This window comes from Camellia sinensis, chromosome 2, assembly GCF_055761805.1.
Source record: "Camellia sinensis isolate YWXY chromosome 2, ASM5576180v1, whole genome shotgun sequence".
In the NCBI taxonomy this organism is placed as follows: Eukaryota; Viridiplantae; Streptophyta; class Magnoliopsida; order Ericales; family Theaceae; genus Camellia; species Camellia sinensis.
This window is the reverse complement of record NC_138962.1, coordinates 26,870,139-26,888,164: the sequence shown is the minus strand read 5'-3', so window position 1 is coordinate 26,888,164 and position 18,026 is coordinate 26,870,139. Positions and strand designations below refer to the sequence as shown.

The following is an 18,026-nucleotide window of genomic DNA, read 5'->3' as shown; positions in this document are numbered from 1 at the left end:
TTCTAAATCTTCTTTAAAAAATAATAATAATTTGCCATGTCCCCCCGATGTGTCTCCATTTTTTTTTTGAAATCACCATATCCGTATCTGTGTTGTGCTTCATACACAGCTTATGGTTTTTTTATATTTCTTAATCAATCTTTATAAGTAGCAAGTGGTCATAGAGCCACCATGCAGAATAGAATAGGACTCCAGAGTAATTCTAATTAGTGATTGGAGACATGGGATTAGCTTGTGCTTTCTTCACTCTCTTCTCATTGGTCCTGGTAAGGATAAACATTTCCCCAGGGCAAAGTAGTACATAATATATAGGATGGACCGAAGGGATAGTTGGAAGCAACCAGCTTTCTAGGTTTTGAAAACTGCCTTTATTGTATTAGTATTAGTTGAAAATATTTTTCAGTTATATAAGTTCGTCCCTGAGATTAGAATCATGTGTCTGTGTACAAATCCATTATGGAATTTCACAATTTTAACATTGAAATTTCTAAAACTAAAAAATTTCACAGTTTGAAGGGTTGGTTTTGTTGTATAATTGTGCATTAATCTGAATATTAGGTGAAACCTCCAAACCCCAAGGGGTTTAAGAACTATCAACACTATATAATCTTATACATTTTAGCCCCTTCGAAATCTAAATAATTTTAACTTAGCATCCCAAACTTCAAAAAGATCTCATTAGGTCCAACACAATTTTGAGTATTTATAAAAGAAATTACCATTTTGATCACAAAAATCAAATAAGTTGTAACTCTTTGTGTGTTTCTTTATTGAGTAGCTTGTTGCTAGCAGTGCTGACGCAAGAACAGACCAAAGAGAATACTAGCAAGTCATCATGAAAGATTAGCCCATGCTAGAAGCCATTGAAGGCCTCATCATCCACTCGGGCTCGGTGTTGTCACCTCTCTCCGACAAGAAAACTGATTGTCACATGACAACAAAAGTAGCATCAAACAACAATAAACTTGTCAATGATTCTGCAGAGAATAAGGCTTTTGTGAAAGGCTTTGAGCCAATGCCTTGACATGACGATGAAGTTTATCTGAAAGGCAAGTCATTTGTGAAAGATTTTGAGCCGAGGCCAAATCGTAGTACTTATGAACATTGAAGGACAATCACAAGCATGGATAGGACCTTGGAAGTGGATTATGTGAGATATATCTATATATATGGTTGAATCTAAATAATTAAGAAGCAAATGTTGTGTGTTTGTGTGGTGTACTCACTGTTGGAAATGGGAGTTTTAGCGGCGTTTAAAAAACGTCGCTATAGGTCCCAAAAACGCCATCAAATCATTTTGTGACGTTTAGCACCAAACGCCGAAGATGCGGCCTTTGCTATAACTTTATGACGCTTTAGAAACGTCGCTATATTACTATGCCGCTAAAAATTCTACTAACGGCAACATGACGTCACCATGCTATTTAGCGACGTTTTTAAAACGCTGTCGTATCCCTTTTTTAAAAAAAATCCGACCGTTGGTATGATATTTAGCGACATTTTTAGAAACGCTGGGGTAGTCTTTTTTTTTTAAAAAAAAAATTGTGCTAATTTTATGTGATTGAACTAAAAAAACTGAAAAATAGCACTAATATGAAATAATAACTCCCATTCAAATAGCAAATACAACATTAGTTCGCTTTCCCATTCAATTTAATATCCAATCACCATTAATCACAAAATAACAAATTCACAAATCATGTTTTAGCAAAGACATTAACAGAGAAAGAAGTGTTGAGCTATAATGATTGATCCAACTATACAAGAGATGGCAAATTACTACCAAGAAAATTATCCCCAACTCAAGATATCACCAATGTAAGAGACTCTATTGAACTTTACTAGATTGTATTTGAAAAATCTATTCCTACCTATAACATAAATTTCAAGCTTGGATGAATTAAATTCAAATTGATGAGAGAGTTCACCGTTTGTCTTCACTAGTTTACATACCTGCATCAGAATATAAACTGCAATCAGATTCACCAAAATAAACATAAATTGAAGAATTTGTAAACTTAATTTTCTTAATCACTTGATTGTATTTATTTATTTTTAAGTATTTAATTTTTTTGGTAGGGGTGGCTAGAGTTTTGCTCCCAACACATTATTTTACATAGATTTTATTATTACCATATTCTTATACCATGCCATTATTATGAGTTGCCATATATCACATACTCGCCAGAATACTTCCAATGTATTTGGATTTGGAATTTTAGGAGAAATTCATAAAGACAAGGAAAATTTTGTGCGTATAAGTTAAATCTTTGATCCAATATTATCAAGAGTAATGACATAAAATAACTCAAATTTCAAAGCACATCGTCAGTAACTAATTAACAATGCAACACCACCAAAGTGACCCAGTTTCCAGTATATCATGGAATTGACAACTCAAATTACCAAATCTTCCTGCTGAGAACTCAAGAGGTCTGAACTTCCAGCAATAGCAAGAAAACAATAACCCGACCCACTGAACATAAGAAATTACAATAAAAATATATGAAAAAGTGGATATGCAAGAGTAATATAAAGGGCACCTATTTTACCTCTCCACCATCATCTAGAACAAACACTTGCCCATGCTCAAAAGGGGACATTGTACCCGCATCACTGTTCAAGTAAGGATCTGAATGAAAGAGCAAATTGTGAGTAAACAATAACTACTTGTTGTTTTCTCAAATTGGGTTTTGTAATTTAACAAAAATGGAAGCACTAGTAACAAGGCAGAACATTGTGAACATTTAACAAGGGTAGTTGAAACAAAAGTAGGCTTGTTTCAAAGACAGTACAAACAATAAGAAAACCTAGATTACCCAGCCAAGTTCTGTACATAAGTATGAGGAGATTCTACAAAAGGATAGGCATGCTCAAAAGTACCTAAATTATTGAGAAAAAGAAAAGACAAGGAAGGGGAAAGGGGGTGAAACCAATACCTTGGCAAACTGACCAAAGAAGGATTCCACATCTTTAAGCTTGACATCATACTCTAGGGGTGATGCAGCAATTCTCCTATTGCCTGATTATTCTATGTCCTCATATGGCTGAAAAAGCTCAGTAGCCCTACCAATCTTCTTACCTAAAACGCACAAACAATATGTAATTCTGCCCAATATCAAAAGAAATAAAACCAGACACAAGCTACAATTCTTAATTTTCTTTTCCACATCTTCTCAGCAGCATCCAAACAGGGCAGAAATATAAAAATAATAAAAACTCACCATCTTCATAAACCTTAACACTATGTTTGGATTGAGTGATTTGGAGAGAAAAGAGAAGAAATGGAGTGATATGTATTTCTCTTATTTGTTTGGACAACCTAAGTAGAGAGAAATGGGAAGAAATGGAGAGAAATGGAGAGAAACTCATTTCTCTTATAAGCTTCATTTTCAATCTTCCCAAAAGTGGAGAGATTGGGAGAGAAAAGAAACCGCTATTTTCATAATATCAATTTTGTCCCTATAAAAATAAAAGAAATAAAATGATTGAAAATATAGAAAGGTTATTTTGGCAATATAACATAAAATAATTTCTTTTCTTTTCTCTTAATGAAACCTAATTAAACAAGAATGAGAGAAATTACGATCATTTCTTTTCTTTTATTTCTTCCTTATCCAAACAAAAGGAGAGAAATCACAATCATTTCTTTTCTTTTCTTTTCTCTTATTACTGAAGTAATCATTTCTTTTTTTTTCTCTCCTAGGTTCTGTCACGCCCTCAAAATTAACCCATTATATAACATTGACATGCATTATTTAAAGAAGACAATTTATGAATTCATTCATCAGAGTAATACTAAATTAAGCATTACATGTAATATCGAATAAAACGCCCTACAGGCTTACATCTTTCCAAGCCAACACTTGGATACAAAAATATGAGTTCTAACTCAATACAAGGAAAGCCCTAGGCTTGAATGTTTACATGTAATAATAATTAAAGACAATTAACTAAAGGTAGTCTCCTCCAATCCAGAAGCCAAACCCTCCCAAACTAAATCCTTGGAGGTAGTTTATCACCTGAACCTGAAAATGATGTTCCCATAAAGGGTGAGCCACAGCCCAGTAGAAATATACTAAACCACATATAAGCAATGAATAAAGCAATAGCATTCAACAGATGGTTAACCAAAATAATCAATTACTACATTTTACAGACTCATGACATTATTGCCAAAGATACGTTTTACTTTCCAGTTTTATCAACATGGCTCAGAACCTGGCCAAACTTATAACAGTGAAATCACATATATCATATTCACATCCTTCCAATATTAACAACAAATGAGACTCAAGCTCAAATCAAACACTTCATACTTCCAGATTGATACAGATTTTAGTGCTGTATCAATAAAACACTTCTATATAAATAAGCACACATAAAAGTGATGCTAATGGAGTCCATCCCCTATCTCCTCCCAAACAAAATCCGGTTTAGAGGTCCATCCCCTATCTTCCCCTAAACCGTGGAGTACATCCCCTATCTCCTCCCACACACAAAACAATGTATGGAAATGCAATGCTCAATCAATACACGTATTTTCTGTATCAATGCCATAGTCAAAATTAATGACTTAACCAATGTGATTAGTTTCAGTTATTCCTAATCCACATGCAATGTCTACAACAATCACGACTATCCTCCACCGATAGCCCAAAACAGTTATTTCTAAACTGAAAATAACTATGTCAACAATTCAATAGACAAATGATACCAATTATCCAATTACGCCATTTAATCAATAAATTCCATGAATTTAACCCTCTTTTCCCAATTCCATGAATTACTTATACAAATTAATTCAATAATACAACTAGGGTTTTTCCCAAAATTTACCAAAGTATCCCCAACATGTTAAAATACCAAAACTTAGAACAAAACCTATAAAATGGAGTAGGAAATCCCTACCTCGAAGAGAGTAACCCGAATGGAGAAGATGGAGATGAATGCCCAAATACAAAAGTGCTCCAAATCGCTAAATGCTCAGATTAAATGGAAGCCCTCGACTCCCTCTATCTTTTTAATAAAGCAACTAGGGTTGAAACACTCTCTAAACAGATCAAACCTAAGAGAGAAGGTGAGTAGGGAGAGAGAGAGGTCGAACCTGGGGTTTTGAATCAAATGAATATGAAAAAGACTGATCAAATCCCGCTGCTGTGTATTTAAACTGGACAGGCTCGCTCGAGCGAAGACTTGGTCGCTCGAGCGACCAGACACAGAGAAACTACGCTCGAGCCAAGGAAGCCTTGCTCGAGCCAACAACTCAAAAGCTCGCTCGAGCGAAAGAAAGCTCGGTCGAGCGAAGAACTCAAACCCTCAGGTCTGAACCCAGACACACGCTCGAGCGAAGGAACTATAGCTCGAGCGAAGGATGAACTAACTCGCTCGAGCGAAGAAAAGCTCGCTCGAGCCAAGAATGCACAGCTACAGGTCCAAATCAAACACTACCTCTCGCTCGAGCGAACAACTCCTCGCTCGAGCGAAGAACCAAAAACCTGGACAGCAACACTTGGTTTCTAAACCCAACCAACCTGAACAAACCTGCCTAACACATCCTATAATTCCAAAAGAGAAAATACGGAACAACAACAACAACCATTATACAATGACAGAATCTACGGAACCTAAGTCCGGATACAATAATCAAATGGAAAAAGACCGAGGTCGCTATAACCTCCCCCCCTTCAAAGAATTTCGTCCCCGAAATTAAGCATAAGTTTTTTTTTTATAACAGATTTTTTTTTAAACAATTCATTAGTAAACATCTTGACCCAAAACTGGTCATTTCATCTCTTTATCAAGAGGCATTTCATACCAAATATATAACACAAAATATATTTCAATCTATATCATTATTATGCATTATTCCTTTCAATGCTTACAATCCCATATCATATTTAATTACATGATATACATAACACACTAAGCAATGTAATCAACATATGCAATACTATACTAAACTTCTATAATGAAGCAAGTTTCAAGATACACCCCTTTTCCAAAACATACTCAACGTTTTACAACCTAAGACATATGCAAAGCTCTTAGGTTCAACAATATTACAAAATCTAAATATAAGATTACAACTGAATAAACATGTCCGGGTATTTTTCGCGGACTTCCAATTCACGCTCCCAAGTGGCTTCCTCCACTCCATGATGTTTCCACAAAACTTTTACCAAAGGGATGGTCTTGCCTCGCAAAACTTGATCCTGCCTATCCAATACCCGAACCGGTCTCTCCTCATATGAGACATCCACATCAACCACTAAATCGGTCCAATCCAACACATGTGATGGATCCGGCTCATACTTCCGAAGCATACTCACATGAAACACGTCATGTATTCCAGACAACTGCGGCGGCAAAGCTAAACGATAAGCAACCTCGCCAATCCTCTCAAGGATCTCAAACGGACCAATTAATCGAGGGGACAACTTCCCACTCTTCCCAAACCTCATCAAACCCCGTCTAGGTGATATCTTCAGAAAGACATGATCACCCACCTCAAACACCAAAGGTCTCCTCCTACGGTCGACATACGATTTCTGACGACTCTGTGCTGTAACAAGCCTCTTACGGATAAGCTCAACTTTCTCCGTAGTTTCCCTCACCAACTCTGGACCCAACAGAGGTGCATCACCCACCTCGGCCCAACACACAGGAGATCTACACGGTCGGCCATACAAGGCCTCAAATGGTGCCATACCGATACTAGACTGGAAACTGTTGTTGTAGGCAAACTCCACCAACGGCAAGTGCCTCTCCCACGACCCACTAAAGTCTAGAACACAACCCCGAAGCATATCCTCAAGTATCTGAATAGTACGCTCGGACTGTCCGTCAGTCTGAGGATGATAAGCCGTGCTAAAGGTCAACTTAGTGCCTAAGGCACTCTGCAAACTCTGCCACAACCTGGCAGTAAAACGAGGATCTCTATCTGAGACGATCGTCACTGGGACCCCGTGCAATCTCACTATGTCCCGAATATACAAGTCGGCAAGATGATCTACCGAATCTCTCACGCGCATAGAAATAAAGTGCGCCGACTTAGTCAACCGGTCTACAACCACCCAAATAGCATCACTACCCCGCTGAGTCCTCGGAAGACCTACAACGAAGTCCATAGTGACATGCTCCCACTTCCACTCGGCAATAGGCAAGGGTTGCAACAAACCCGCTGGCCTCTGATGTTCGGCCTTCACTTGCTGACAAGTAAGACACTTAGATACGAAAGCTGCCACATCTCTCTTCATACCCCGCCACCAGAACTGACGACCCAAATCCCGATACATCTTAGTGCCTCCCGGATGCACCGCAAGGCGTGAATGATGAAACTCTCGGAGTACCTCCTCTCGGCAAGACTCCGGCACAAACGGACGGTCTCGGTATCTCACACTCAGGTCGGAATACACCGTCAAACCTTTCTCAACCTTTCCACTGGAAATCTTCTCACGGAGAGATTCTACCTCAAGGTCACCTCTCTGAGCCTCTAACACTCGAGTCACAAGTGTAGGCTGTGCAACAACAGAAAACAAGGCCGCAGCCTCAACGGATTCGCCCATAAGTAAATCAAACTCTCCAAGTGCACCCAACATCTCCCACTCTCGGATGGCTATGCTAGCTATGTCACCAACAGGTTTCCTGCTAAGGGCATCGGCCACCACATTGGCCTTTCCCGGATGATAATGAAACTCAAAGTCATAATCCTCTATGAACTCCATCCACCTCCTCTGCCTCAAGTTTAAGTCTTTCTGTGTAAATAAATACTTCAAACTCTTATGATCCGAGAACACCTCGAATTTCTCACCATAAAGATAATGCCTCCAAATCTTCAAGGCAAATATCACAGCTGCTAACTCTAGATCATGTGTAGGGTAATTCTGCTCGTGAATTTTCAACTGACGAGAGCCATAGGCAACTACTTTCCCTTCTTGCATTAATACACAACCCAGACCCTCTCGTGAGGCGTCACAATAGACCGTATAACCCAACCCTCTCTCTGGAATAATCAATACTGGAGCGGTAGTCAGTCTAACTTTCAACTCCTGAAACGACTTTTCACAAGTCTCACTCCATACAAATTTGACTCCATTCCGAGTCAGTTTAGTCAACGGTGATGCTAACCTGGAGAAATCTTTCACAAACCGACGGTAATACCCAGCTAACCCCAGAAAACTGCGGATCTCAAATACACTCTTAGGCTGTGCCCAATCCTGCACTGCCTCTACCTTGGATGTATCAACAGACACTCCTTCACCGGATACCACATGGCCTAAGAATTTGACTTCTTTCAGCCAGAACTCACACTTCCCAAACTTGGCATACAGCCTTTGGGCTCTAAGTAACTCAAGCACCACCCTCAAATGTGCCTCGTGCTCCTCCTCAGAAGGCGAATAGATAAGGATGTCGTCCACAAAAACGACTACAAACCGATCCAAGAATTCCCGGAAGATCCGGTTCATCAAATCCATAAAAACTGCCGGTGCATTGGTGAGCCCGAATGGCATCACCAAAAACTCATAATGGCCATACCGCGTACGGAATGCCGTCTTCGGAATATCCTCTTCCCTGACCCTCAACTGGTGGTAACCCGATCTCAAGTCTATCTTAGAGAAACAACGGGAACCCTTCAACTGGTCAAACAAATCATCGATACGAGACATAGGGTACTTATTCTTAACCGTAGCCCGATTCAATTTCCGATAATCTATACAAAGTCTCAAAGCACCACCTTTCTTTTTAACAAAGAGGGCCGGTGCTCCCCACGGTGAAACACTAGGACGTATAAAGCCCTTATCTAGCAACTCCTGGAGTTGGATCTTCAACTCAACTAACTCGGCTGGGGCAAAACGATAAGGTGCCATGGAAATCGGTGCCGTGCCGGGCATTAGGTCAATAGAGAACTCAATCTCCCGATGCGGTGGCAAACCAACAAGATCCTCGGGAAAGACATCCGAGTACTCACAAACCACCCTTGGCAACACAATCTGAGTCTCATTATCCTCACTAATCAAAAGGTTAGCTAGTAGCCCACTAAGCTCACTCCTTCCTCGCCGAACATACCCCGGTGGCAACACATCACCAACCCGGTCCCCCAGAAAATGAAAATACTCTCCGCTCACGGTACAACAAGTGACCCTCTGGCGGTAGCAATCAATAACTGCCCGGTATGACGATAACCAGTCCATACCCAAAATAACATCGAAACCCCTCATAGGCATAACTACAAAGGAAAATGGGATTCTATGATAATCAACCTCTATATCACAACCCCTAACGCCTTGTTTCAAAATCAATTCACCCCCAAGAGGTGACACTACACAAATAGGAGATGCTAGCTGTGCTAACTCCAACTCCAAAACAGATGCAAATGCAGCAGACACAAAGGAATGAGATGCACCCGTATCAATCAAAACATTAGCAACCGAGTTGCAAAACAAGAAGGTACCTCTCACAACTGATGGTGCTGGCACAAGATCCTGCGCGGTAACAGCATACACGCGCCCAGACGACCTCTGATCAACCTGCTCAACCCTAGGAGCATAAGATTGTTGCACCGACTGAGACGATGAAGCCCCCTGATTAGCCTTTGAGGCCTGACCCGACTGAGCTGGCTGCTGACCCTGAATCGGCCTCAAACCAGATGCACCAGATGTGCCACCCAACTGCGGGCAATACCTCTTCATATGCCCTGGCTGACCACACTGATAACACGAGAGTGGCTGACCTCTACCCTGACTCTGGCTCTGAGATCGAGCCGAAGAAGATGCTGCTCTCTGAACTCCTCCCCTCTGAGGACAAACTGGAGACTTGTGGCCCAGCTGGCCACACTTGAAACAGGTAATGTCTCCCTGGCTGCCTTTCCCCGAACTAACACTCGGTACAGGAAAAGTCGATCGAGAAAAGCTACCCTGAGACTGCTGGGGATTAAAACCCTTCTGTCTCCTACCATCATTCTGACCATCCTGACTCCTCTTGGAGCCCTTCTGCCCTTCCTCCTCCTCCTGCATCATGATTTCCATGTGGGCTACAGCATCAACCATACGCCCATACTCCCGAATCATAGTTCCCCCAACTCTCAGCTTGAGGCCACGCCTCAACTTCTTCTCAAACTCAATACAACGGCGTTCCTCAGACGCCACCAACTCAGGTGCAAACCTGGACAAACTAGTAAATGCAGCCTCAAATTCGGCCACTGAAGAACTCGCCTACTTAAGCTGACAAAACTGGTCTCGCAGCTTCTCCCTGACTGCTGGAGATAAGAACTTCTCCTGGAAAGCATTCACAAAAGCCTCCCATGTACCTCCTATACGCCCCTTAGTAAACTTCCACCACTGACCTGCATCCCCCTTCAACTGGAAAGATGCCAAGGTCACTTTCAATCCCTCGTCTTCGATGCCAAGCATCTCAAACGTCTTCGTTGTCTGTTCGAGCCATTCATCTGCCTTAAGTGGCTCTTTAGGATCACCCACAAATTCATCCGGATTGGACCGGAAGAACTCCCTCTTCAGAAAGGAAGGTCCTGCATCCGCAATACCAGCCTGAGCTTGATTCTCAGCTCTAAGAATGCCTACTGACTCCCTGAATGCCCCTGCTATCTCTCGGGCTAGAGCGCCCATAGCCTGCTGGCCTACTGGCTCGGCCACATTGGCCTGGCCAATTCCCTCCTGAACTGCCGGAATCTCTTCTGGCACAGGCACCTCCTGCCTACCCGGCCTACCACGCCTACCGCGTCCTCGTCCTCGTCCTGACATCCTAATAAAGGAAACAAAGACATTAGCACATTAATAAATGTGCCGAAGCTAAACACTCGCGTCCTAATGCAATGGACAACAATAATTCATTCCACGTAAGCACATAATCACATAAGCACCTACGAATTTCATTCCCGGATAATGATAGTCCCAAAGGGTTACTATAGTTCCGGTTGGAAGCAGCAGTGATCAAGTGCCTTTCCAACAAGACTACTAGAAACTCAAGGGTCCAATCAACATCCTAGAAACTACATTCCATACCCACATAATCACATAAACATGTTATCACATAAGCATATAACATTACACTAAGTCTCTATCAAACGAGACGAACCCAATGTGATACTAATCACTTCCCACGTACCCAAAGTATTCAAACCCGATACGCTCTGATACCAAGTTGTCACGCCCTCAAAATTAACCCATTATATAACATTGACATGCATTATTTAAAGAAGACAATTTATGAATTCATTCATCAGAGTAATACTAAATTAAGCATTACATGTAATATCGAATAAAACGCCCTACAGGCTTACATCTTTCCAAGCCAACACTTGGATACAAAAATATGAGTTCTAACTCAATACAAGGAAAGCCCTAGGCTTGAATGTTTACATGTAATAATAATTAAAGACAATTAACTAAAGGTAGTCTCCTCCAATCCAGAAGCCAAACCCTCCCAAACTAAATCCTTGGAGGTAGTTTATCACCTGAACCTGAAAATGATGTTCCCATAAAGGGTGAGCCACAGCCCAGTAGAAATATACTAAACCACATATAAGCAATGAATAAAGCAATAGCATTCAACAGATGGTTAACCAAAATAATCAATTACTACATTTTACAGACTCATGACATTATTGCCAAAGATACGTTTTACTTTCCAGTTTTATCAACATGGCTCAGAACCTGGCCAAACTTATAACAGTGAAATCACATATATCATATTCACATCCTTCCAATATTAACAACAAATGAGACTCAAGCTCAAATCAAACACTTCATACTTCCAGATTGATACACATTTTAGTGCTGTATCAATAAAACACTTCTATATAAATAAGCACACATAAAAGTGATGCTAATGGAGTCCATCCCCTATCTCCTCCCAAACAAAATCCGGTTTAGAGGTCCATCCCCTATCTTCCCCTAAACCGTGGAGTACATCCCCTATCTCCTCCCACACACAAAACAATGTATGGAAATGCAATGCTCAATCAATACACGTATTTTCTGTATCAATGCCATAGTCAAAATTAATGACTTAACCAATGTGATTAGTTTCAGTTATTCCTAATCCACATGCAATGTCTACAACAATCACGACTATCCTCCACCGATAGCCCAAAACAGTTATTTCTAAACTGAAAATAACTATGTCAACAATTCAATAGACAAATGATACCAATTATCCAATTACGCCATTTAATCAATAAATTCCATGAATTTAACCCTCTTTTCCCAATTCCATGAATTACTTATACAAATTAATTCAATAATACAACTAGGGTTTTTCCCAAAATTTACCAAAGTATCCCCAACATGTTAAAATACCAAAACTTAGAACAAAACCTATAAAATGGAGTAGGAAATCCCTACCTCGAAGAGAGTAACCCGAATGGAGAAGATGGAGATGAATGCCCAAATACAAAAGTGCTCCAAATCGCCAAATGCTCAGATTAAATGGAAGCCCTCGACTCCCTCTATCTTTTTAATAAAGCAACTAGGGTTGAAACACTCTCTAAACATATCAAATCTAAGAGAGAAGGTGAGTAGGGAGAGAGAGAGGTCGAACCTGGGGTTTTGAATCAAATGAATATGAAAAAGACTGATCAAATCCCGCTGCTGTGTATTTAAACTGGACAGGCTCGCTCGAGCGAAGACTTGGTCGCTCGAGCGACCAGACACAGAGAAACTACGCTCGAGCCATGGAAGCCTTGCTCGAGCCAACAACTCAAAAGTTCGCTCGAGCGAAAGAAAGCTCGGTCGAGCGAAGAACTCAAACCCTCAGGTCTGAACCCAGACACACGCTCGAGCGAAGGAACTATAGCTCGAGCGAAGGATGAACTAACTCGCTCGAGCGAAGAAAAGCTCGCTCGAGCCAAGAATGCACAGCTACAGGTCCAAATCAAACACTACCTCTCGCTCGAGCGAACAACTCCTCGCTCGAGCGAAGAACCAAAAACCTGGACAGCAACACTTGGTTTCTAAACCCAACCAACCTGAACAAACCTGCCTAACACATCCTATAATTCCAAAAGAGAAAATAAGGAACAACAACAACAACCATTATACAATGACAGAATCTACGGAACCTAAGTCCGGATACAATAATCAAATGGAAAAAGACCGGGGTCGCTATAGGTTCCCAAACATAGTGTAAGAAAATTAGAATTCTCTAAAGTATCAGCCATAGCTTTCCCTATATCATCTGAAACCTTTTCTGGCTTGGAGATTCCTAAATTGAGATGACTCCTCATACGGTGTGGCGCCGCAACCAGTCCAGTAGAACGATCGCCAGAGAGAGAGAGGAAAGATCAAATTAGGTTTTGGTTTGAGGGCAAAAATCCAAGATGAATCTGTGATGTGCGGAGGTCAACGGTCCAGGTTGTTTAATAAATAAATAAATAAATAAATAAAACATTTTGGTCATTTTACACCATTCGCAACCAAACAATTAATTTTACAAATCTCTTCAAAATTTGAAAGGTCTCTTTTCAAATATTTTAATTTTTTGGCAGTTAAAATAATTTTTAGCTGCTGAAAATAAATTTTTGACAACTAAACTTTTGGTCGTCAAAGATAAAAATAAATTTTTGTTTTTCATTCGGTGACTAAATAATTTTAGTAGTCAAAATTTATTATATAGCGATTAAAATATTTTTTAGTCGCTGAAAATAAATTTTTAGTGCCAAAGATAAAAAAATAAAATTTTGTTTTTCATTTAGCATTTTTAGTCGCTAATTGTGACATTTTCAGCGACTAAATTTTTTTTAGTCACCAATAATCAATATATCCCGATTGAAAAAACTTAGTAGCTAAATATTATACTTTTGCTGACAAATATAATTTTTAGTTATCAATTTCATAATTTTGTAATCGCTAAATTTAATTACAAAAAATGTAATTTGTTGTAATGACTCTTGTCATATTCAAAAAATTAATCTTGAAATTGACATATTACCAAAAATAGACAAGATAAGATATGAAGTCACACTAAAACAACTTTTCTTCCTCTTGGATTCTAGCTCATTATTGCTGATAAAGAGAGCTCAATATTACCGCAATCATAAAACAACTTTTCTTTCTCTTGGATTCTAGCTCATTATTGCTGATAAAGAGAGCTCAATATTACAGTAATCATAAACACAGAGAGCCAATAGTGGAATTAGAAAATTAAGTTGGAGGGGCATTATTAATTATAATTTTTATTTGGAAAAAAATTATGATCAACATTAAGATAATAATAATTTTATGAGTTAAATTTAAGTATAAAAAATTATATATTCATTATTAATAGGAACAAATTAAAATTCTATAATATAATAGCTCGGTGCGGAATGGTGATATAACTTTGCAATTTTAGCATAAAAAATTATGGATCAAAATTTCTAATTTTAGAAAATAAAAACACATCCTTTATAGCACAAATTGTTATAAAATTTATTTAATTTTTATTTGATAGAAAAATATTAAATAGATGACATTGCTTATAAATGATGTGTTTTGAATGAAAATTATTAAATAGTCTAGAATACCATATAGCATTGCCTACGTGATGCTCAAAGCATAGGAAATCACAAATCATACTAAGTAGTATGTCAACTCTTTGAAAATAATGAGTTCATTATATCAAATCTATAAGATTCTTCGCTATACTATCGGTTTAAGCTACTACATAAATAACACTACATAGTGCTCTCAAAATATCAAATAACTACTTATTGTGAACAATACAATAAACCCTTAACCAAAAAACATATTAAGAAAAAAAAAAATGCATTTTGTATATGAAAACAACACACACACACAAAAAAAAAAAAAAAAAAAAAATCAAAACCGAGAGGGGCCATGTGACCCCCTTAGGCCTCCTTTCCCTCTCTGCCACAACACCGACATCTAATTCATCAATAATAATGCATTATTATCCATTATTATCATCAACCTGAATCTTATGATTTTTTTTTTCTCACCAAAATGAATCTTATGGTCTATGAAATATGGACACTTCAAAATAGACGTCGTAGCGTTGTCGGACATGGGGACATGCCGAGGACATGTATGGACACACTAAATGGTGAGTGCCCTTAATTTTATTATTATTTTTTTTTTGTAGGGGACATGGAAGGGACATGACAGGGACACAACAGGGACAAGCATGCCAAATGGCGTGTCCATTTATTATTTAATTATTTTTTTGTTTGTGCAGGAGACAGAGTTGGGACATGCATGTTCAAATATAGATAATCTATTAATTTGTTTAAATGCAGTGGTTTATATATATATATATATATTGAATTGATGTTAGTTTTTATTAATTTTGATTATTTGGTAACATAATATTAATCTACATAGCAAATATATATAATAAAAATAATTATAGTTTGCCGTGTCCCCCGATGTGTATCCATTTTTTCTGAAATCACCGTATCCGTATCTGTGTTTGTGCTTCATACATAGCTTATGGTTTTTTTTTTTTTTTTTGCTTTTTTTTATATATATATTTCTTAATCAATCTCTATAAATAGCAAGTGGTCATAAAGCCACCATACAGAATAGAGAAGGACTCGAGAGTAATTCTAATTAGTGATTGAAGACATGGGATCAGCTTGTGCTTTCTTCACTCTCTTCTCATTGGTCCTGGTAAGGATAAGCATTCCCCCAAGGCAAAGTAGTACATAATATATAGGATGGGCCAAAGGGACGCTTGGAAGCAACAACTTTCTAGATTTCGAAAACCACCCTTATTGTATTAGTATTAGTTAAAAATATTTTTCAATTATATAAGTCCAACCCTGAGTTTAGAATCATGTGTCCGCGTAAAAATCCATTATAGAATTTCACAATTTTAAAACTGAAATTTTAAAAACTATATAAAATTTCACAGTTTGAAAAGTGTGAAATTTCACTTTTTGGGTTTGAAGGGTTGGTTTTGTTGTATAATTGTGCATTAATCTGAATATTATGTGAGGTGAAACCTCCAAACCCCAAGGGGTTTAAGAACTATCAACACTATATAATCTTATATATTTTAGCCTCGTTGAAATCTAAATAATTTTAACTTAGCATCCCAAACTTCATAAAGATCCCATTAGGCCTTATTCAATTTTGAGTATTTATAAAAGAAATTAGCATTTTGATCACAAAAATCAAATAAGTTGTAACTCTTTGTGTGTCTCTTTATTGAGCAGCTTGTTGCTAGCAGTGTTGATGCAAGAACAGACCAAGGAGAATACTGGCAAGTCATCATGAAAGATCAGCCCATGCCGGAAGCAATTGAAGGCCTCATCATCCACCAGGGCTCGGTGTCGTCACCTCTCTCCCAAGAGAAAACCGACTGCCACACGACAACAGAAGCAGCAGCAAACAACAATCAACTTGTCAATGATTCTGCAGAGAAGAAGGCTTTCGTGAAAGACTTTGAGCCAAGGCCTCACCATGACAACGAAGTGGATCTGAAAGGCAAGTCATTTGTTAAAGATTTTGAGCCGAGGCCAGATCTTAGTACTTATGAACATTGAAGGGAAATCACAAGCATGCAGAGGAACTTGGAAGTGGATTATGTAAGATATATCTATATATATGGTTGAATCTAAACAATTAAGAAGCAAATGTTGTATGTTTGTGTGGTGTACTGGTTTGTAGTTGTGGTTTGAAGTGAGTGATTATGTTTAATTACTCAAAATAAGAAAAGCTTGTTGTGATGGTGATTGAGTAATAGTAATGAAGTTTTGTGTTTTTTTTACGTCAAGAAGTATTTACAAATGATTGCAAGTTTGTTAAAGTCTCAATAATTTTAAGGACACAAAATTGACTATAGAAAAATAGAAATAGATATCGTACACGTTAGATGGTGGGATTCTACCGTGAGTTGAGCAGACTTTCTAATGATAGATTTTACCATCTAATGAGGATGATCACATGTATTTTCTGTAGTCGGTTATGTGATTGATTATTGTCTATAAAATAGCTCATCAAATCTCTAATTTGTAAGTAATTATCATGTCTTTTCGAAATTCCATATTATGTTGGTTGTGCGTTTGTCCAATAAGAATACACTGTGTACTGAGAAATATGGTATACCATTATTTGAATGCTCCAAGAAGATCATCACTTGAACTTGATTATTAGATGACAATTACAAGTTTTTTTATTTTATTTTATTTTCTTATGATCAATGACAAAACAAGTTTTTTTTTTTTTTTTTAGGTAGAAAATAGATTTTTGTATTCAAAACGTGGAAAATATTTTCTGGAGTCTTAACAATGCCACCAATACTATCAATACCATCATCACCACTCTACCACCACCATCAATAGCTCATCGGTTTCAAGATCTCAACTAATCACAGAAATCATTTTATGTGGAAGATGTTTTCGAAAAATATTTCACATAGAAAGTGTTTTATGCTAAAACAAACAATGCATAAGTTCAAAATATCTCAAAATAGTTGGGATAAATTTCCACGTAAATCTGTACTATAACATTATGGATTTTCATTTCAAAAACCAAGTTCAAAGGAGGAGCATTTCCTAGGTTGAAGATGAATATTGCCAAATGGAGTAGACACTCTCTTTCAATGGCGAAGCCAGAAAAATAGTTCAGAGGGGCATTTATTAATTAAAATTTCAATTATTTTATTTTATTATTATTTTTTTAATCTCATAATCAATAGCATTAGATAATAATTTTTTAATTAATATTAAGCACAAAATCTTAAATATTTAATACAAAAGTTTTAAAATTTTTGTTTTTACAATTGACCTTGTGAAAAATCAGAATTAGAAATATGGTGTTACTTATAACTAATGTATTATAGGCAATGCAAAAGAGTATTGTATATGTTATGATAGATTATATAATAATATATAAATAATAGTGATACCACATCATCATCCATATATAGTATCACTAACCAATAATAAAATAATGCATGGATGGTTAATCTCACTTGTCAAATATAACTAACAATTCAATAATTTCACATTTTCATAGTGAGGTTAACTATGTTTACATGTAAGTGATGATTTAGTATCACTGTTA

General features: G+C 37.8%; 1 protein-coding gene and 1 long non-coding RNA gene across 3 annotated transcripts; one reads left to right on the top strand and one right to left on the bottom strand.

Moving 5' to 3' along the window:
* Positions 1–1,617: 1,617 nt before the first annotated feature.
* LOC145819935 (uncharacterized) lies at positions 1,618–3,691 on the bottom strand. 2 transcript variants are annotated; one of them, XR_014360722.1, is made up of 3 exons: positions 2,940–3,691; positions 2,553–2,632; positions 1,618–1,953 (listed from the first exon to the last, which is right to left on the bottom strand). It is a non-coding gene; the product is annotated as an uncharacterized LOC145819935 (long non-coding RNA). The 2 variants fall into 2 exon arrangements; XR_014360723.1 differs by lacking the exon at positions 1,618–1,953 and adding an exon at positions 1,983–2,476.
* An 11,777-nt stretch (positions 3,692–15,468) lies between these two features.
* On the top strand, positions 15,469–16,728 carry LOC114305642 (organ-specific protein S2). Its single transcript, XM_082913967.1, has 2 exons — positions 15,469–15,626; positions 16,175–16,728. The coding sequence occupies exons 1-2, from the start codon at positions 15,582–15,584 to the stop codon at positions 16,502–16,504; spliced, it is 375 nt and encodes a 124-aa protein (XP_082770093.1). The 5' UTR covers positions 15,469–15,581; the 3' UTR covers positions 16,505–16,728.
* The last annotated feature ends 1,298 nt before the right edge of the window (positions 16,729–18,026 follow it).